Here is a 21,048-nt window from a genome sequence, read left to right on the forward strand (position 1 = left end):
CGCATTGGGCTGCAGATAGTATAGGCTATAGTATAGTAGAGCCCATTTTTCTACTTAAATCGTTGATTTGATTTGAGTTTTAATCCAATTGATTTGGAGACATTTGTCGTTGAAAAATATTCCTTCATTGATTCGGTGGTAAATGAGTAGTAAATGGAATTTTGGGTTCTGAGCCGGGATAAATGTATAGGTCAAATATGAATGATCTATTTGTATATGGTCGGATACAATATAATAATATATTCTTTTAATGATAGAATTTTAAACTGTTATCCAGTCTTGTCTATTAATTTTAATCAAGTTATATGGAGTGTTATGATATAAATTAGTCTTCAATTTCTCCGTCGAATTTACATTTATTGAAATCTGAGTTTGATTTGATTTTACAGATACAGAAAAATAGATGTATGTCATATTTTATTTTTAGGTCTAAGGAAAATAGTTAATTTAGAAAATATTATATTTATATAATGTAAGAAATAAGGAAAATACCTGTATAATCATGAGTGTAGTAGTATATTACTTCAATTACATAATATTACTAAAAATAATATTTAATTGATAATAGAAAATAAGTATGATGAGACCAAGCATCCAACACCCAAATTGATTAGAGAGTTGTGCTCTTGAACAATTTGACATGCCATAATCATCCAAAAACACCAATCCCCAATCCAAGAAAGCGTTGTATAAAATGGATTTATTGGTCTCTATCATCAGAACTAATAAATCTCCTAGAAAGCTCACACAACTTTTATCATTCAATTCAGTAAGAACCACAAGTCAGATGCTATATTGTAACATGATAAGTAGTCGCCTATCTCGGAAGCAAGTGAAAGATGTGACCAAAGAGATCTTACAGATAAAAACTTTCAGAATTACAGAAAAAATAGAAAGTAGCCGTCATAAAACAATTAGGATGATGTGAACTTGTCCACAATCAACTCAATTGATGTTCTAATATCTATTGATTCACTATCATCCAGCTTCTAGAAAGTTCAAACATCTGTAAATTACAAGGGGTAAAAAGGGAAGAGGCGAGAGTGTGAAACTACCGTCCCCCTCATTAACATTCATAAAAAACCCAAATAGTGCATACTCCTATTGGATCCTTCTTTGTCGTGTAATTTAATCAGTTTTCTTGAAACTATGATACACATCTTGAAAATTAGTTTACAAGAAAGGTGGAAAACAGACAATCAGAGTCGAAACAAGCAATTCTTCTTAAAAAATTTAAAACTCAGTTCGTGAAGGTGAGATTGCCATTCGGTTTCATCATTCCCACAGAAGATGATGAAGAAGAAGAAGACAAGTTGATTGTACGATCAAATTCTTCTTTATCTTCTGTAAATGCCTTGCTCAAAATTTCTTCAATTTCCGTTCGCCGTTGCCTCTTCAATGGACACTCATCAAGAGAACCATTCCCCAGCCCAGCTATCTCTGGATAATCATCCCTATCCATGATTTTGTTCAACACAGATGAACAATGAGGGAAGAAACGCTTCCCAAGTTCCACTACACAAACAAAAAGCATAATTTAATAGATTGATAACACTCCAATGAAAGTCAGAGGTAATGTAATATCATTGTCCTGCTTTCAGAAGTAGGATAAGGTACAATAGACCCACAGGAAAACTAAAGCTTTTATGTTATCCAAAAAATGCAACGACCTAAGGAAATGAAAACTTTTCTTCATAAAAGCAGACAAAAGAAATATTTTTGCTGCAGTTATTTCATTCAAAAAGAGTCAACATCATCAGATTATCTCATCCTGGTAAATCCTGTAATTAGGAAACTGAGATGATAACAACTCATGTACAAATATAATATAGGAAAGCTGGATGTTAGTATTGTCGACTGTAGATTTAGCATCAAAGGTTCCATGAAAATAATTTGTCGTAGTAGAATTTTAGGTCTGGTCAGCATGTTTATTGCAAGCTACTTACTGGAGTTTCCAACTTGTTTTCTGAGATGGTTGGTACTCTGTGCGGTATTTCATGGCATACTACCTTCAGTTAGTTGCTCCAATCACCAAGGAACATATCTAGCAAAACTACAGTTATTCTGGCAAGAGGGATAGCCCTAGTGGAAACTTTAGTTGCTAGCTAGGGGCGACCGGTGGACCAAAGAATGTTGAGGGAAGTATGCCCGATTTCCATTCTTTTCTTTCTTTCTTTTTTCCAATCTTTTTGCACGCAACTCTTCCATCCTAGTTCAGTGCCTTATGCATAATAATGAGTAATATCCCAAAGTCTTTTTACTAAACAAAGTTTCACCTACTGAAAACCTATATTACATGAGCCCAACAAATATTTACTAGAAATTTTATTACATGCCAAGTATAATTCTCCATGAACGATGAATGCAGAAGAACGGACGCAAGTTTGTTGAGATACCATGTGAAACTTTCAACATATGTTTCCAAAAATCTAAGGGCTTTCACATGCTTGTACTGAATCAGTAAAAAAAGTATGAAGATAAATAAACGCAAAGGGATACCCGTTTTGGAGAGAGCTCTCAGCCTATTGAGATGTTCCTCTTTGATCTTGAAAGGTGCCTCATTCAAGTCCACTTCTGTCCTCGGGGCACCAGTAATATTCTTGTTGATTCCATTCAACTGGAATTCAGAGGTTCCATCAACTTGAGCAATGTCCATGGCAACTTTAGCTTCCATGGGAAATAGAAGTTTGGCCAATGCAACTGAAAGGTCAAGGACAGTTACTTTTCCACCATGATAGTCAAAATTAAATTATTATTAAACCATCTATCTATAGGTACAACTACACAAACTACAAATATACAATAAAAAATTGTTCAAACCATAACATACACAGCAACCATAAGACTCTTCTACCAAGGAAGCATCACTCTTCAATACTGATAATAGGAAACAGATCAGCCAACCTCACAGGATTCTAATGATATAAGCAGATTAGTTTTGTAAATGGCATGTCAGGAACTTACCAGATTCAGTATGTTGTAATTTCCGCACTTAAAAAATAAAATTTCACTCATGGCAAACAAATGAATGTTACAACATGTTTGAATGGATTAAAAACTGCAGCTCATTTCAATAATTGCTTCTGCTATATTCAGAAGTTTAAGGAGATGGGAGAATGGTAATTCTGAGAAGGAGATTTGGCTTGTATACTCCTAACATCACCGTCTCTGATTACGAGCTCACACAAAAAGGATATGTACATGAGAAGCCACTAACACATTTCAAGGCACTAATTGTTAACCACAAACTAACAGGGAGAGAGATTCGTGGAATTGAAAGTCAAAATCTCATGCTTAATCGACTTGTATGCTAACTCATGTAGGGATACATTGAGCAAATACAATATCAAGTTAGAGGTAATATTAGAGGGTAGTACCATGGCAAGGTGAAAATTCTCCATTAAGAATTTCATCCAATTTCCCCTCTCCTTTATAGATCCCACCCCAGTTGAACTTTTCAACACCAATTGATTCCTTATTATACACCAAAAAGAAGAAACCACTCAATTCTATATTAGATATAAGCTCATGATATTTCCTGAAACTCTCAAGATGTGCCCTGAGAAAGAGTAGTGGATTGCATTAATTTCCAAAAGAAAAGTGGTCTATCTAGCAGGAAATGGGTGTTCGGTGAAAGATATAAAAACTCTTGGATCTTAAGAAAAAAGAAGGAAAATCAAGAAAGTATCACAATGATTTAGCTTATTAAATGGGAGAAAACATTTTGTTTCTATCTCGGACAACATTCCTTCTTAGCCTTGTAGAGCAACGTACGTCAAATAGCTTCCACTGTTCTTGAATTCTTTTGTTCAAAGCTATCCCCAATAGTTTTCTTCATCTTAAAAGATTCCTATTTCCATGAAGTTGAGCTCAAAAAAATCATTTTCTCTAATCTATCCCAATAATTTTCTTCATCTTAAGATATTTTCTTCTTCTATTTCTACATGATGGGCCCGGTAATCAACCATTTAATTTAAGTGACTAGTTGAGTGAAGCAGTGATGCTAGACTTAGACCCATCAAATAGATTATGTTAAAAAGAAACATTCACAGGTGCAAATGAAGCATATGAAATATATAAAACTGCACCACAGGACAAATCCAAACTAGAGGAGTGAATTACCTCTATTTTCAAGATAAAGCAATTTCTTGCGCAAATCATCACCAGCCATAGCAAGAGACATTGCAGCTTCTCCGAGTAGCGGATCTCGTCTCTCAGCTTGTTCCAGAATCTCTATGCACAAACGATCCTTAGGAGTTGCTTTGCCTTCTTCTGTATTTCTATAATAATCAATAGCCCTAGTAAGCCTCTTAGAGATCTGAAGGGCTTTTCGGCCATCTGAAGTGAGATCAGATGGTCTAGCTCCCTTAGTCAATAGAGATACTATGATTTTTGGGTCTTTTCTCATTGCAGCAACATGAAGCACAGTGTATCCCCTCAGATTTCGGTGGTTTACATCAGCAATTGCTAGGTCAAGAAGTTCGGTTGTGGTCTTCGAGTCACAGTAAGCAACAGCATAATGTAGTGCACATGCATCATCTAGATTGGTATGCTCCTCTTTCAGTAGCATCCTCACTAACTCAACATCGTCAGATTCTAAAGCTCGATGTATTCTCTTAACATGTTTATCAGGAAAACTGTTGCTTTCAGGTGATAATAAGCCAACTTCTACCCTTGACTCATTTATTTTTTTAACTAGGTGGTGGGGTAATGCTTTATCAAGAGTTATGATATCAAGATCGGACTTGACAACAATATCGATGGACCTTGCAAGCAAACTCTCACAAACCGTGCCGCACATGTTTGCAACAGATAAAACCATCAATACATCATCTGTTGTAGCCTTGTCAAGAATCATCATCAGGTTCTTCTGCAAGGAAACATGGATGCAATCAATATCAAATCAAATAAATAGTGATCAGGGATTCTCAAAGAATATCTAAAGTTTCCTCCAGCATGCAAACTTCAAAGTTGAATTGTTTTTTTTTTTTTTTTGCATTTCTGTGAAAGATGAGATTGATTGTGATAATTATACATCCACTTTGTAGGAGTCCTTCACTAGACCTTTTTTATTGTGGTCGCCACTCAAAAATTATAATGGTGTCTAATTATCACCTTCTTTTGCACCAAAGGAACTTCAGGGCAGGGAAGTCCAAAATAGTCCCTACTTATTTCAGTGCTGATCCTAAGCTGTTTTTCAACCGGATACCATTAGTGGAGTAAACAAAACCAAAAAATACAAATATAAGTAGGATATTCATTGTGTATTCTCACAATGACCAAACAAGCTCAATCAACCACCTCTTGGCCTGGTTAAAACACAAAACTTGCTTCCAAGCATCCAGCAAGGAACCCCCTTAAGACGAGACGCTGGTAAAAAAATGGCGTTTCGAGCAGCCAGGAAGAAATATAAAATAAAAGATTTGAGTGCATTGCAACAAAAGCTAGCATATTTCACCATTAAAATTTCCCAATCCTAAATATATACTGCCTGAAAGTTATGACATAAGTCCAATGCTGTAACATTATTATAATCTAATTATAAGCCAAAAGCAGAAACACGCAAATAATTGAAAAACGAAGTAGCAATAAGTTCGCCAAAACAACATAAGATACTGAAATAGACATCAATACCTGAAACCTCGTAAGCAATTCATAGATCTGAAAGACAAAAGAGGCATACAAAACCTCCACCATGAAAGCCACAGCAGGTCTGCACGCCAAATGTGAGCACTCATCGTCCACACACACGCAAACATCCTTCGGCGAAACCCTAACTTTTCCACTATAAATATACGCAAGCACCGTCACTAACGCGTCGTAACCAACAGCATAATCCTTCATCACCTCCTTCAGCTCAAATTTCGTGTCCCTCTCTCTATTCACAAACAAATTCTTAAAAAACACACTCCTCGCCGACAATATACACCGATGGACAGGAATCTCCCTACCGGAGGCGGCTACTAGCCGTGCGTCGGCGAAGAAATCAAAGTCCGGCAGCGATGAAGTGTCGACGAAAATCGATTCTAGGGTATCGGAGAGGCGTTTGAAAGCCGGGACGTCCGGCGGCGGCGAGAGCGACAATTCGTTGGCGGTGCCGGCGCAGCAGGTACTACTGCTTCCGCCGCCGCTGACACCATTTGAATCCGAAAATGCGGTTCGACTACCCATTCAACCGAATCTATACACTCGCATACATTCATGTACACAAATATTGCACGCTACTTCACAAAATTGAGGCAATTGATCGAGTCAGGACCAAATTGAGTCAAAATTGTCGCATATATAGCATCACAGATACGTATTTTATGCATATTATTGTACATGCATGTATGTAAAATTGATCCAGAGAAGGAGAAGTGGACATTTTGAGAGAGAGAGAATATCTAGGTCAGATGAGAGAGAGAGAGAGAGAGAGAACGAATTGCGAAACCACTTGAGAGGCGGTACCTGAGAGCTCAGCTGATAAAAGATAGTAAGCAATGGTGACATCACTTATAATTTTCTGGATTTTCCACTGTAACAATAGAAACTTATTAATATATAGGTGTTTGGGTGCGGCGGGTAAAATTTATTTTAATTTCAGACATTTATATTTAATTTTTTAAAACAAAAAATCTGTGTAATCTCCTTCTAATAGGTGCATCTATACAACTCTTCTTTTTTTCTGAAATTTTGTGTAATTATATATAATTAAATTATATAACACTCATGATATTTATTTCTATCTAATAAACATAAGTCTATTTATTAATCAAAATTCACTCAATTTGTTGATATTAACAAACGAATTAGAAAAAAATTTATATCAACCTCCGATTGACTTATTACTGACCTATAATAAATCAAATAAATCTTTTGATGATCAAATTGCTCTCATACGTCTTCACGCGTTAATACATGTGAAGAGGTATAGTTTCACCATTATAAAGGTAGTTTAGTCTGAGAAAAATTATTTGACCTGCAATAAGTCAGTAATCAATCAATCGATGTTAAAATATCAATTCTCATTCAGTTTTTTTTTTTTGTTAATATTAACAAATCTAGTAAATTTTAACTAATAGATGGATTTATTTGTTAGACAGAAGCAAACATGTGTTAGATGTAATTTTTTAAATTACAAAAAAAATATATTTAATTATACCAAATATTAGGGAAAAAAAAGTGTAATTATCTCTATATTTTAAAATAAAAATCTGTGCCATTTAATTATAGCAGGCACTCTACTATAAGGGGTTTTCATTGGCCCATTTTTCAACATTTTAAGTGACATATAAATTTTCTTATTTACATTCTAATTTTAGAATTTTTTTATTTAAATATTTTTGCTATATTTTTTATTTTAAGTTTTTTCTTCAATTTGTTTATTCAAATGCTCTTTTATTTGAAATTTTTAAAAAATCCATTAAATTCACAATAATTATATTTATATGTCATTGATCAAGTTATTATCTAAATTATTGTTCAATAATAAAATTTTCAATTGAAACAGTCATATTTTTTCTAAATTTATGATGGAGGGACCAAAATTACAATTGAAAAATGAAAAATGAGGGACTAAAATGATTTTCTTTGCATAAAAGAAAAAATTGTTATAAGAATAATATGAAAAAATTACCCACTGGCAAGACTAAATTCAAGTGGTTGAAAACACATGAATTATTTTGAAATTAAAATTAAATGTCAGGGACTAAATAGAATTTTTGCCCTATTTGCTGCCCAGAACTAAATTCAAATGCTTACCATTTTATTTATTATTATTTTTTTAAATCTTAAATGATAAGAGTATATTTTTTATTTATAATTTATGTTTTTTATCCCAACAACTTTTGCTATTATGATAAACTTGTGTATATATTTTTTTTCAATAAATTGATACATGTATTGAATGCTTATGCGAGAAAGTTGATTTTTCGGTTTGATTATTCCAAGAATTCTTTATTTTTTGTCCATTCAAGGGAGTGCGAAATCACATGAACATATTATAAGTGATAATTACAAGAATGGCGAAAAAGTTAACAGTACCCAATGACATTCAGAGATGAATGTAGACCCATCCCATAGGGATAATCATTCTGATCCTAAGACCACCATTCTCAAAAATTCCAATTTAATAAAAGTAGCAATGGTCGTAAAGTCGTATATTTGAAGGTTGATATGAAGATTTGTCATAAATGTGTATCGAAAAAATATTTTATTTTTCTCTTTTTATAGAATTTTATCTAGATAAGGACGTCAAGCGGCCTCCTCGGATCGCCCCATATGTTCCAGATGGAATGTTGACGTTCGAGATTTACATATCGGGATTGCCCAACCCAATCTACTCAAAGTTAAACGTACACAGATTGTCGGATCCTTCTTTCAACCCTAATTCTTAAATGCACGTTGCTTTATGCTTTTACCATATTGCCCTCATCACCCATAATAACTAGCATTTTTTTTATCCAATTAGCCACCATGGTGCTCATAATTTGTCCATGTATAATCAAATAAATACGATATAAATTTTAAGAATAAAAATTAATATACAATTAAAAATGATAAAATAATTAATAGTTTGGAACAAACCTACCTCCGATATGCCCTATTTTTTTAATAAGTACACATATAAAATATAATTTGTTCAAATGTTAAGCATATGTATAATTTATTTATAGTTAATTACATATAATACATGAACTTAATATTTTCATTAAATTAAAATACTGATATAAATAGTTTTTAAATTTTTTAATGTTTATACAAGTACCATATATTTTAAAATTTTTAATATTTCAATGTATAACATATGCCCATATGAATTTATAAAAAAATAATTTTTCAATAATATATATTATTGTCTCATTATAGTGGTATTATTTTAAATATATATTTTTAATATTTTAAAACATAATCGAACCTATCGGATCTGGGTCCAAAATTAATTTGATGGGCCATATCCGAGTTGTGGCAAATTCACGTTTCGCGTGGTTGCCATTCCTATGTGTAATTCATTTAATAATCCTAAAAACGTTATTTTATATTGTTCTAATATACGGTGTATAATATATCGAATCGATGTATGATTGATGCATTACTTCATTTTTAAATTAAAATGTACGTCCCCTTCGTTCGTACACCGAATGCACAAAAACATTAAAGTTGCATGTACTTAAGCAATTTCTACACGAAGTGTAAATATAATTAAATATTATATTATATTTTTTCGTATTTCTAAATTTAAAAACTTTAAACTTACAGGACATGTGACATTCCTCTGTACTTTTCGAGCACACACTGAATATAGCATATATTTAATTTATTTATATAGGGGGTGTAAATATAATTAAATTATTATATTATTTTATTTTATCAATATTCTAAAATTAAATAATTCTAAAATTAAGAGGTATGTCGTTCATCTGTATTTATGGTGTATAAAGCAACGAGTGTAGGATGTATTTAATTATAGGGAGTGAAAATAAAATAATAATTAAACTATTAAATTTCCTATATTTTAAAATGAGAAAATCATTTTCTCTTGGCAGTAGTAAACTAAAAAATTGGGGCGGAATGATTGGCTTCAGTTGCGGGTTTTGGCGCTTCCACCGAAAATAACTGAAAGTAAATGAAAACAGAATAAGAAGACAAGAGGGCAGCCTCCCCAGCTCCGGCGACTGATCCACCCGCCTCCGGTGACCACTCTGATAACCGGCCTTGTGGATGATGAAACGAGCAAACTGAGATGGGATAAGCAATCAGAAGGTGGAAATTCTGCTCTCCATGTCTGAAGGTTGATTTACTTGTTTTGTTTTGATGGAATTTTTCTGATTATGGATTTGGATGTTCGGAGAATGGCGAATGATTTGAATCGCCGCATTCACTTTTGTTTTCCAATTGTGGAGCGTTGTTAATTCGTACATTGCCTTGTTAGTTGAAGTTGTACCCTAGGCTGTTCGTGTGGGGCGTTCTAATCCGCGCTTTAGATTTCGAGGGAGAGAAGGAATAGATTGTGGTGGTAAACGAACAAAGAAGAATGGGAGAGTTTAGGATGGTAAAAGTGATTTGAAATGAGATTGAAAATACATATTCTTTTCATTGTCGAGGCATTGGTTTACCTCTAACATGATGGTTTTATGGTTTTCTCGTGAATGTGGTTTTTAAGTTGAATTCGAAGGTGCAGTTTGCAGATGCAAGTCTCTTTTTTATTTTTTTTTCTCTAGAATAACCTTTTATAAAGTATTGCTGAACTCGCCAAGAAAATGTATTACCAAGTATTGGATAAATTGCATTTTCTGTAAGATGTGGCTAAAATCTAAGTGATGGGTGGGTGGCAGGGATCATATCTCATCCGGAAAAAATGCAAGCAACCCCCTTGTGATATCGCAAATTAGCAAATTACCTCCTTATGAAAAAACTAGTAGCAATTTACCTTCCTGTATTTTTTGAAATATAACAATTTACCCCCCTATGATTTTTAAAATGAAGCAATTTACCTCCCTGTATAGGGAGGTAAATTGCTTCATTTTAAAAAGTATAAGGGGTTAAATTGCTATATTTTTTTCGTAGGGGGTAATGCGCTCTTTTTCAATATCACAGAGGTATAAATTGTTATTCATCCTATCTCATCCCCAGGAGATTGCATCTCTCCTAAAATTTTGTATCATTTATGCAACTACGGAAATCAACTCATACCATCTGTATACTTTCCCTAGTTCAACATCTCCTTCTGCTTGTACAATAGCTTAAGTTCTCATAACGATGCACCATTACTCTTGGAGTTATACTTTGCTGAATGATTACTTTCTGCCATCAACTTTAATGTTGTGCAACTCTTGATCCCTTATGTGTAAAGTTCTGCATTTTTTTGGCATTTGATATTGGATCATCTTAAAAAGATCTTGGCATGATGAGTTCTGAAAATCAATAACTATCGTAAATGAAGACATTAAGTGGAAGAGTTTGTGATTCCTAGGGTGCACTTTAGCAGCAAAGGAGAATACTAGAAGAAACAGAGTGTGCTACGAGATCTCTTACTTGAGACAGGACTAATGCATCTCGGTGAAATCATTAGCAAAAGCATGGAAGGATTGAAAAATATTGAAGCATGCTTTCCACATGTGGTTATATTACATTGCTATAGCTAAACTAAACAACTTTTCGTATTTTACCAAGTTAGAAATCAATATCATCAGAGCTAAAGAATGGGCAGCGGTCAATGAACTTGCACCCGTATTTGCTAGTAGACATGAATGCTGGTTGTGCAAAGTAATTGGCAATTCACTTCTAATTCCTGGCCAATATTAATGTGCAAAGTACGAGCTAGAATTACTTATATGTATGAATGCACGATTACTATAAGAATTAGATCTCCTAGACGTATAGTAATGGTGATTAGGGAGGGATGGCAGAGGATAAGGTTCAAACAGAAAAGAGAGTAATGAAAGTTAGAAATCTTTTCGTGGAAGGATAGAATTTAACTTTGGGACTCATTTGTGATGACTGAAATTCAAGCAACTATCACCCGTGAATGTGGAAGCCAATGACAGTAGGTGAGTGGAGCAGCCCTTTTGAGCAAATGGAATGTGCTTTTAGGGCTATCGAAACAAAATGTGGTTTCAAACTTGATTTATTATATTTAACGAACTGAGCTAAAACAAGCTTTTACTAATGGCTGATCTCGAGCCGAATGCCAAGTAGTTTAGTTTTCTTTTGAGCCCTATACTTTGTTATATTGTAACAGCGCTATTTCCTCACATTCCAGGAAAGACATGGTTCCCGTTATCAGCATGAGGATTTTCTGAAAGGCAGCCCATTACAACCCAAGTTTCCAGGTTCAGTTGCTTATCTCAAGTTTGGAAGTATCAGTTCTACTTTTTGGCATTGAATCTTGCTCCAGAACATTAAAAATATACTCATTTTGATGTTTGAGATTGTATGTACGTAACTGCAAAATTCAGCTGCGATAAATTATGTCTGTATATCTTCTAAAGATTGTGATAATTTGGAGCATTGTTGGTCATCATCTTCATGAAAATGACGTGCCTCAATCATGTCTTCAGCATCATATAGTGTGAATTATGTTAAGTGAACTTTATTAATATGTCATCATTTTCATTGTTTAGTGAGAAACAGCTCGTGTACGTAAGAATTTATAGCCCGAGCAATTTTTACACTACAAAATAAGAAATCCCTGATTCACGCGTACATCAAATTGTGGCTTGTGCGTTTCGGAGCAGTCAATGCTAAGGGTTAAATTACTCCACGTGAAATCAAAGAAAGGTGGGCTTTCCCTTTCAGCTAATTTTATAGGACGGTAGCTTATGTATTCACATTAATCAATTCTTGATACTTGAAATAGAAAATAGTTGTTGTCTATTTGAGGCCAGCAACGAGGAGTTCTTGATTATTAGTGTTCCAAATTTGCAGCCAATAATTTTAGTATTTGACTAATTTATCAAATGAAACTGAGGTGGGTCATAGACAGCTACTTGCATAGTTTCTTCAATATGCCAAACATTATTGATAAAAAGAGGGAAAAATATAAGTGATTCTTTTGTAATATTGCAAATGAGTAAATTATTTTTTTATAAAAAAAAATAACAATGTATTTCACCGTATTTTGAAAATTTCAGTAATTCACTCTCTATATTTTTCAAAATAAAGCAATTTTGCTTGATTTTTTTTTTATAAAAAAAAGCAAGAGGTATATTGCTATTATTTTTTCATTAAAGATAATTTGTTCATTTTCAATATCACAATAATCAATAAATTGCATTAAAACCCGAGAAAAGGATGACAAGATTCAAAGTGTTCTCTGTTTTCACCTCATTTATTAACCATTTACTTGCATGTGAGGCAAAAACGAAGATGAAGTTCTTGATTTACGTAAAGAATTATTCTTAAAAAGTTTCATATTTAATCATTTAAATGGTGTTTATCCTTGCATCGTGTAGTAACTAATGAATTTATGGGAGGTTGAGACTTTGAAATCATTATTTTTAATGAAACACTGTATTCAATACTATCAATTACTGAAAAAAATGGAGCTTCTCAATTAATGAATGTATACATATATATGGTCTTTTAATGTTTAAATTATTAATTTTTTTATTTGAATTAATGTGTCTCTAGAAGTTTTGGCAAAAAGGAACATAGTGACAGTCATTTTTCTTTAGTTAAGATAGCTAAAATGATCGTAACCACATATTAAAAAAAATAAAAATTAATGAGAGCTATATATAATTAAGTTAGTTACAATAACCTCTTTAGGAAATTCCTATGCTCTTTTGCTTTTAAAGTTACAAAAATTCCTTCCTTTATGTTTTCGTATTAGGAAAAATATTACAATTACCTCTCTTTTGTAATTAGGTATAGACCTTTAGACCCCTGTTTTTTTTTTTAAAATAATGTTAACATCCTATTAAATTCTTGAATATTACCTTATATTCAAACATAAATGGGTGGTATATACATGTTAGCATTTCAAAATGATGGGGGATGCTAACTCACGGAAAAAGTAGTGATATGATATATCTCTTTTTTTTTTTTAATTTTATAAAAGAAATCTCTCCTTTAAGCTTTGGTGCTAGGAAAGAAAAAAGACTTACAATTACTTTTCTTGTGGAATCAAATACCGACCATTAAATTAAACCCTACATCCTTTTGAGGGAAGATTTTGATAATTTTAAAAGGAAGAGGGGTAGAATTATCATTTATTAACTAATTGAGCACGTAAAAACCGCATATCCTAAAACAATTTTTCTTTTGAGAGTAGTCCAAATGAAAATTGACCTCATAGTTGGTGAACGTATTGTATTGTAGAAAGGCCAATTGATTAGTGGTTAGGAGTAAAAAAGAATGTTATTTACTACATGGAATCTGATTAGGGCATGAAATGTTAAACCCTGTGGCAGTCAAAGCCAGTCATATTCATTCACATGGTAAAACCCTTGTCCATAACAACCTACCAAAGGACAGCTTTTTCCTACTTCACTTCATTTACCGGCATGCGCACAATTGGACATCCCATGGGTCTGTGGGAAATTCTAGTCCAGACGTCAAATTTGAATGAATTGTACAAAAAAAATCATCAATTACATGACAAATATGATATATTTACTTTACGATTATTTGATTCATCTAAACCTAATTCATTGCATTCTCTTCTTGGAAAATTTGGAAAGTTGGTATAAAATCTGCGTTAGAGAAGAGAAGAAAAAATCAATCTTTGGCCATCTTCTCTCTCTGTATATATATTTCTGTTTGGAGTATTTTTCATATGTTTGTTGAGTGCTGAGAGGGGCAACAGAAAGCTACTTCTACTAAAACTTTTCAGTCCCACGAGGCTTAAAAAATCAATCTTTGAATTTTGAAGTACAAAAACCGAAGCTTGAATGAACCCACCAGTTCTTTGCATTCACATTCTCAAGAAATCACACAGAACTTTCTCAGTGTACGATCAGGCACGAGAAAGATTTCCAAATGCCACTCTAGAGTCTGTTGCACACGTGGTATTCGCATTTGAAGGTCAACACATTTCAAGATTTCCCACAGTTCTCTGAATGATATAAAAGGGGCATATGTAAAGGAAAGGTGGCGATCATAACCACAAACACGATAAAGGTCTTGAAACTAAGTCTAGCTTTCCATTTCTGGTGAGTCATTTTAAGTTGTTTGGATGACACCCTTCCGTAGATTCAGAATCGGTTCTTTCTTTTCTTTCCCCCCACAGTTATTTTCTATCATAGGGATTTCATACAGTTTGGTGCTGACTATCTGGTTATACGAGTAGCAGTTATGTTCAATTTGGTGAAGGGCTTTGTTTTTGCCTTATTTGGCTTTTATCTTCTTGTAAAAGTGCCGACTACTAATTACTAATAACGTAGATTGGCTAACCACCTCATTGTAAAAGGTGATAGAAAAAAATGGAGGCTCTGCGACTTGTTTTTTTTGTATTCATGATGCTTTGGCATGGTTAAAGATGGAGGCCCGCTTAACTTTTATATGATATCTTAGTTCATTTATAGCTATTTTCTTCTGATGCTGAATTAGATTGCTGAAACTTGGTTGTGGTTCTTGATTGTAGTATTGTTATGGGATTTTATTTTGTATTGAATTGGACATCACAAAACTATGCAGGTGGGATCTTGACGTCTTGAATGGGATTATCCTATCATTGCTCTTTTCATCTTGACCAGAAATTGTGACACAATCTTTCCGATTTAGCACTTGGTATTGGATTTAAGGGGAATAAAAAGACTATGACTTTGAAAGCTGACAGCTTTGTTGAAGCAGATTCGGCAGCCATCACCATGGCAACACAGCGCAAGAAGAACTCCTTAACCTTGAGCAACTGCGAGCCCGTGAAATTAGTGCTGAAAACCACCCTCTCATTCAAGAATCTAGTTCAAGATATCAGAAAATCAGGATCAGATGATGCAAAAGCAAATGCAGATGGTTATACTGATAAATTAGTTAATGCAGCTACTCTCCCTCAACCTGCCATATTGTTTTCTCCACGGCCTGTCAGTGAGCTTGATGCGGCTGCAATCAAGCTGCAAAAGGTCTATAAGAGTTACCGCACGCGAAGAAACCTTGCTGATTGTGCAGTTGTAGTAGAGGAGCTATGGTTTGTTTCTGACTATCTAGTCATATCTCCTTATTTCCCATTCCCTGTGCTCTTATCAGATGAATTGAGTTATCATACTCGACTTGCATAGGTGGAAAGCATTGGACTTTGCAGCTCTAAAGAGGAGTTCTGTATCATTCTTCAGTGTTGAGAAACACGAAACTGCTGTTTCAAAATGGTCTAGAGCACGGACCCGAGCAGCCAAGGTCAGTATCTATTATCCATTTTGAAACTTTGACGAATTTCATTTTTACTTTCTCTTTTCCTTTTCTGTTTGATCTATTAAATATACTCTTGAATTAAAGATAGAATACTTTGCAGGTAGGGAAGGGATTGTCCAAGGATGAGAAGGCTCAAAAGCTGGCTCTACAGCATTGGCTTGAAGCAGTAAGTTGGAAATCTTTTGAAGTGCATCACTCCAATAAAAAAATTATTGCTCTGAGAATCAAGCTGTTTGCAGTTGCATCTTATCCAATACTGTGCCTTCGTTTGTTTAAGATATGCAGTTGCACGTTGAATAAAGTAGCCTTTAATGCTTCTTTTTTGCATATACCACTGACTTGATGATGATACAACCAGCAGCTTAGATTAATTTGCTGAAACAAATCTGTAGAATCTACTGTGTATTAAATGATTTCAATTGGCTGCAAGTCTAGTGTACATCCAATAACTTGCATCTATTGGATAAAGTATCCTTTTTTTTTTTTCTCTCTAAATTAAGAGGTTCTCATTAACTCTAGGCCAAGATCTAATCAGGTTGGGTTTCCATTTGTGATTCAATGCTTGTTTCTCTATCTTTTTGTAGATCGACCCACGCCATCGCTATGGGCACAATCTGCATTTCTATTATGACGTCTGGTTCAAATGCGAAAGCTCACAACCTTTCTTTTACTGGTGAGCAGCAGCCAACTTATATTAATTGCATTAAAACTATTCTTTTAGTTAAAAAGACTACAAGTACCATATATTTACTCATTTCAATCATTTTCCTCTAATACTATTTGCTATGAGATTTGAAGGTTGGATGTTGGAGACGGGAAAGAATTAAATCTGGAAAAGTGCCCCAAGGTCAATTTGCATCGTCAATGCATCAAATATCTAGGACCTGTAAGTCTCCCATCAATCTTACAATCATGAATGCACATTGACTCTGGTATTCATTGCTGTTGTGATGTTTCTTCCTTTTTGACAGAAAGAGAGAGAATCGTATGAGGTTGTGATTGCAAATGGGAAACTTGTTTATAAAGAAAGTTGTAACTTAGTGGATACCACTGAGGGTTCAAAATGGATATTCGTTCTCAGCACGACGAGAACTTTCTACGTGGGGCAGAAGCAAAAGGGCAAGTTCCAGCATTCAAGTTTCCTAGCTGGAGGGGCCATCACAGCCGCCGGAAGATTGGTTGCTCATGGGGGTGTTCTTGAGGTAAATGTACTGCAAGAATATACTAGTAAAGTGAACTGCTTGTAATTATAACCCACGTATGATACTGAGAACATTGTCAACTCTTAACAGGCAATTTGGCCATACAGTGGTCACTATCTCCCAACAGAGGAGAACTTCAATGAATTTATAAGCTTCCTCGAGGAGCATTCTGTCGATCTTGCGAACGTACAGGTAGTCACATGAAAAACTTCTGTCTTGATGAATCTTGGAGACCAAATTATATCAGGTTATTTGCAACAGGCCCTCTCGTAAAAACACTAACAGATAAAAAAATCTTTTGAAAGAAGGGAAATAATAAAGGATAATGCGTCCCCTTTATGCAGGAAGCAGTTAATTTCTTTTTTAAAATTCAGGGGTCACGCTGTCCTTTTTTTTCCTCTCTCTCTCTTTTTTTTTTTTTAATTTTGTCCAGGACAGTTTGTGCCTATTAGTATTTTTACATGGGAGTAAAATGCCATTAACCCAACTATTTCAACAAATCGAATTCCGGGACAAAACATTTATCTGATTATAACTTATGTTGTGTCCTGTTTCTCTAGAGATGTGCAAATGATGATGACCGTCCGCCTAGCAAGGTTGCCAATGCTACCGAAGAACCTACTCCAGGACCTACGGACGACTCAAGTTCCGAGCAATCAGAAGATGTTAGCATCTCTGACAAGGACGGTCCACACGACAAACCGGAAACCACAATTTCCAATCACAAGGATAAGCCGGTATATAGCTTAGCTAAACGTATGTCGTCCAAATGGAGCACCGGAGCTGGACCACGTATTGGATGTGTCCGAGAGTACCCAACGGAGCTACAATTCCGGGCACTTGAACACCTTAACCTTTCACCTAAGGTGTTGTATGGACCTGTCAGCAACTACGGTCCAATCCCATCACCGAGGCCAAGTCCAAAGCTTCGACTCTCTCCTAGTGTCGCACATATGGGACTACCAAGTCCGAGGGCCCGGATCACCACACGTAAATGAGCTTAATCCGAAGCAGATATACTACTCGGTCTACGTAACCAGAGGTACTACATTGCTAGATTGATGCTACTACCATCAGTAGAATAACTTTTGGTGATAGCGAATGACGAACTGGCTTGAAATCTTCGTTCTTTTATTCAATCAAAGCTATACACGAGTCATCGACATGCCAAAAACCTTTTACTTTCTTTTCACCCAATTTTGGCAAGAGATGAAGGTTAGAATTAATCATTATTTGTTTATTATTACTAGAAAATATACGTGCTTTGCATGTAAATGAGTGAGTTTGGAGGTAAATGTAACATATTTTAACTATATATAATATCATGCCATATTCCTAATGTTGTTGCATTTATTCTATGCCTAATGCCATTGTAATCATTGAAAAAAACCAGAGTTTATTGCTTGCCTGCTACTCAATATGGTAGGTTAATATTTTATGTTAACATCTTTATTTCTTATTCTTTCTAATTGAGGGCAGAGCAATTTAGTTCCATTCTTACTACCACTCTAAAATAATTTGAATCTAGTCGAACGAGCTTTAATTAAAAAGTGAATGTAACTCGAGTTGAACTCGAACAATAAGATGTTCGAAATTTTATAAGCTTTTTAACGGAACAAAAAATAAAAAGTAATGAGTTACTAACTTATTTTTAAAATCTTGAGAAAACATACACTACAACATACAGAGTAGCCACTTCAAACTTCAGTTCTATATTTAGGGGGTATTTGCAAAAAGTTTAAAATAAATGCTTATCATATCATTATTGAAAATAAGCTAAAAAACGAGATCAGTTTTACATTTTTGCTCTTGATACTACAAAAAAAGGCATTATTGGGACGACTAATATTTGTCCCAATTTCCCTTGTGACGACATGCATGTCGTCCCAAGTTTGGGACACTTGAAAATTAATTGGAACGATCAAGAAGAGGTCCATTTTTCTGATGGAATGTTGTTAATGTAAATTGATAACATAATTTTATTATTTTATAAGAAATTGTATTGTTGCCAGTGACATTATTTCTTGACGTATCAAAGCTTATATCAATATAATTACTCCAACGACCATACGTCATCATCATATAATTTCAGATAAAAGAAAAAAAAATAGCTCCTCTACAGTTCAAACAATCATCAATACCTACAAAATTGTATAAATCTAATTATTAGAATTCATGATTGGAAATTAGTAAAAAGTCACTTACCATTAGAATTAATTATTCCATAAATATGAATAAGGAAGACAATTTTCCTACTTATATATACCAAATTCTAAGGATTTAAATATTTTACCACATGTCAATATAAATTTAAAATCATGGGTTCGAATTTTATCGAATATGTGGGTGTTTATCACAATTACATAAACTTTTGTAATTTTCTTCATTGTTCATATTTATATTTGACGTATTAATTTGATCGGTGGATTGCTCAATTTATTAAGATATTAGTGTAATCATATAACTACTGCTTTAAAAAAAAAAACCATCCATCAAAATAAGTAGTCCTTGAAATGAGGAATCATGCCTAAATATAATATTTTAACTTGATTTAAGAATTTGCTTAAATACGTCTAGATGGTTTTAAATATTATAAGTTATAACTGTCAATTTTTGTTGGTATTTTATTTTAGAAAAGAGGATCGGTGATGTTTGAGATTCGGAGAATAAGGCTAAATTGGAAGGTGTTGGCTAAATCAACAAAAGAGGAGCAGTAAAGCAAAGAGAAGTAGGAAAAGGATAATTCGTAGTTTGCATTTCGAAGTTTCTTCACTATCCATTCCATTGTCCTACAAGCCTATTTATACTAGTTGGTCGAAAATTCTTGAAATCGAATGATTAAGATTAATAGCTTACTCAACCGGCTATAAACTCTAAAACATTGCTCAAATATTATCTAGGATATTTTCTAACTTCCCTTCAACAACTAAGATATTTCCAAAAACACGTTTACTTTTAACATTTTTCTTTTATTTTTGTTTTTTATTTTATCTAAGATAGCCTGTTATATCGAGATTTTATACGGAAAAAAAATCACAGTCAATGCTCAAAATTTAAGTTCCCATGAATCTAAATTAAATTAAATACAGTTGTGCAAAAATTCTTAATTTGAAAATATATTGTGAAGACGTGGCGGTCGAAATTTATCAATTAAATAAATTCAATTGTACGCTTTAACGTTGCCATTCAAAAATTGTAAATAGTATTTAAAAAGTAATAATCATAAAAAAAGATTTGAAATAAATAAATAAAAAAAATTATTGTGAAAATTGGATCACGTGACATATCCACTCGGGCCGGGGTGGATAAAGAGGGGAGGTCACGTGAGTCACGTGACGACGGCCCCCCCACGCGAACTCAATCCGTCCCCCCACTCCAGTCGTACCCCATTCTTTCCAGAAACAGAACCTTCCACCACGCGTTATGCCAACGCGTACTGGACACCGTACCTTTACTTTTTCCACCCAAACGGCGAGACCCCCAAACGCGCACGCAGAGAGAGAGTCGTGCATATAAATGGCGAGAGAGAAACTGTAGAGAATTTTTTTCTTTCCTTCTTCTTCTTCTTCTTCTCTCTACTCACCCGCTCTAAACCTAACCCTAGTGCTGCTGGTGTTGAACCCGAACTTAATCGCACTCTCAGTTTGTTAGATCCAACCAAGTTGAAGGAGCCGCCGAGATCTCTATCTGGGTTTTCTAGGGTTTGATTGCCTATGAATTTGGTGTGCTGAGGCCCGGGGAGAGGGGGGGAAGAATCTAAAACCTAGGTTTTGTGCCGATGGAGCCGCGAGTGGGGAACAAGTATCGGTTAGGTCGGAAGATAGGCAGTGGATCCTTTGGAGAGATCTACCTTGGTAAAATTTTTCCGTTTTGCTGTTGGTTAAAAGCATTTGTGTTCTTCGTTTTCTGGGAGTGACTTTTCACTGGTTGAGTCGTGGTTAATTGTTGGTTTCGGTGTTGGGTACAGGGACTAATATTCAGACTAATGAAGAGGTGGCAATTAAGCTAGTGAGTT

The 21,048-nt window shown here is 34.3% G+C and overlaps 3 protein-coding genes across 7 annotated transcripts in view; 2 read left to right on the forward strand and 1 right to left on the reverse strand.

Annotated features, from left to right (window-relative positions):
- Nucleotides 843-6,477, reverse strand: LOC105161866 (BTB/POZ domain and ankyrin repeat-containing protein NPR1). Of its 2 annotated transcripts, none has more exons than XM_011079701.2 (4): nt 5,635-6,477; nt 4,123-4,867; nt 2,500-2,700; nt 843-1,515 (listed from the first exon to the last, which is right to left on the reverse strand). In XM_011079701.2, the coding sequence occupies exons 1-4, from the start codon at nt 6,169-6,171 to the stop codon at nt 1,241-1,243; spliced, it is 1,758 nt and encodes a 585-aa protein (XP_011078003.1). In that variant the 5' UTR covers nt 6,172-6,477; the 3' UTR covers nt 843-1,240. The 2 variants fall into 2 exon arrangements, with proteins under 2 accessions (XP_011078003.1, XP_011078001.1); XM_011079699.2 differs by having other exon boundaries at nt 4,123-4,870; nt 5,635-6,475.
- On the forward strand, nt 9,550-18,372 carry LOC105161867 (IQ domain-containing protein IQM1). Of its 4 annotated transcripts, XM_020693659.1 has the most exons (11): nt 9,550-9,772; nt 11,744-11,813; nt 12,105-12,261; nt 15,121-15,610; nt 15,702-15,816; nt 15,932-15,997; nt 16,416-16,504; nt 16,630-16,717; nt 16,803-17,033; nt 17,124-17,225; nt 17,594-18,372. In XM_020693659.1, the coding sequence occupies exons 4-11, from the start codon at nt 15,243-15,245 to the stop codon at nt 18,029-18,031; spliced, it is 1,497 nt and encodes a 498-aa protein (XP_020549318.1). In that variant the 5' UTR covers nt 9,550-9,772; nt 11,744-11,813; nt 12,105-12,261; nt 15,121-15,242; the 3' UTR covers nt 18,032-18,372. The 4 variants fall into 4 exon arrangements, with proteins under 4 accessions (XP_020549318.1, XP_011078004.1, XP_011078005.1 ...); XM_011079702.2 differs by lacking the exon at nt 12,105-12,261; XM_011079703.2 differs by lacking the exon at nt 12,105-12,261 and having other exon boundaries at nt 9,550-9,744.
- Nucleotides 20,502-21,048, forward strand: part of LOC105161868 (casein kinase 1-like protein 2) — a 7,948-nt gene continuing 7,401 nt past the window's right edge. The window contains exons 1-2 of the mRNA XM_011079706.2: nt 20,502-20,887; nt 21,001-21,041. Of these exons, the coding sequence (XP_011078008.1) occupies nt 20,812-20,887; nt 21,001-21,041 (117 nt within the window). The 5' untranslated portion in view covers nt 20,502-20,811. The remainder of the gene's footprint in view (nt 20,888-21,000; nt 21,042-21,048) is intronic.

This window comes from Sesamum indicum, linkage group LG5 (assembly GCF_000512975.1).
Source record: "Sesamum indicum cultivar Zhongzhi No. 13 linkage group LG5, S_indicum_v1.0, whole genome shotgun sequence".
Taxonomy (NCBI): Eukaryota; Viridiplantae; Streptophyta; class Magnoliopsida; order Lamiales; family Pedaliaceae; genus Sesamum; species Sesamum indicum.

What these genes read in the sequence shown, in the direction of transcription:
- LOC105161866 (XM_011079699.2), bottom strand. Translation starts at nt 6,171, where the DNA reads ATGGGTAGTCGAACCGCATTTTCGGATTCAAATGGTGTCAGCGGCGGC. An exon ending in AATTGCTTACGAGGTTTCAG is followed by an intron (nt 4,871 to 5,634) that starts GTATTGATGTCT and finishes GTTTCCTTGCAG; the next exon opens with AAGAACCTGATGATGATTCT. An exon ending in GCTTTATCTTGAAAATAGAG is followed by an intron (nt 2,701 to 4,122) that starts GTAATTCACTCC and finishes TTGACCTTTCAG; the next exon opens with TTGCATTGGCCAAACTTCTA.
- LOC105161867 (XM_020693659.1), top strand. Translation starts at nt 15,243, where the DNA reads ATGACTTTGAAAGCTGACAGCTTTGTTGAAGCAGATTCGGCAGCCATC. An exon ending in GCATCAAATATCTAGGACCT is followed by an intron (nt 16,718 to 16,802) that starts GTAAGTCTCCCA and finishes CCTTTTTGACAG; the next exon opens with AAAGAGAGAGAATCGTATGA. An exon ending in TCGATCTTGCGAACGTACAG is followed by an intron (nt 17,226 to 17,593) that starts GTAGTCACATGA and finishes CTGTTTCTCTAG; the next exon opens with AGATGTGCAAATGATGATGA.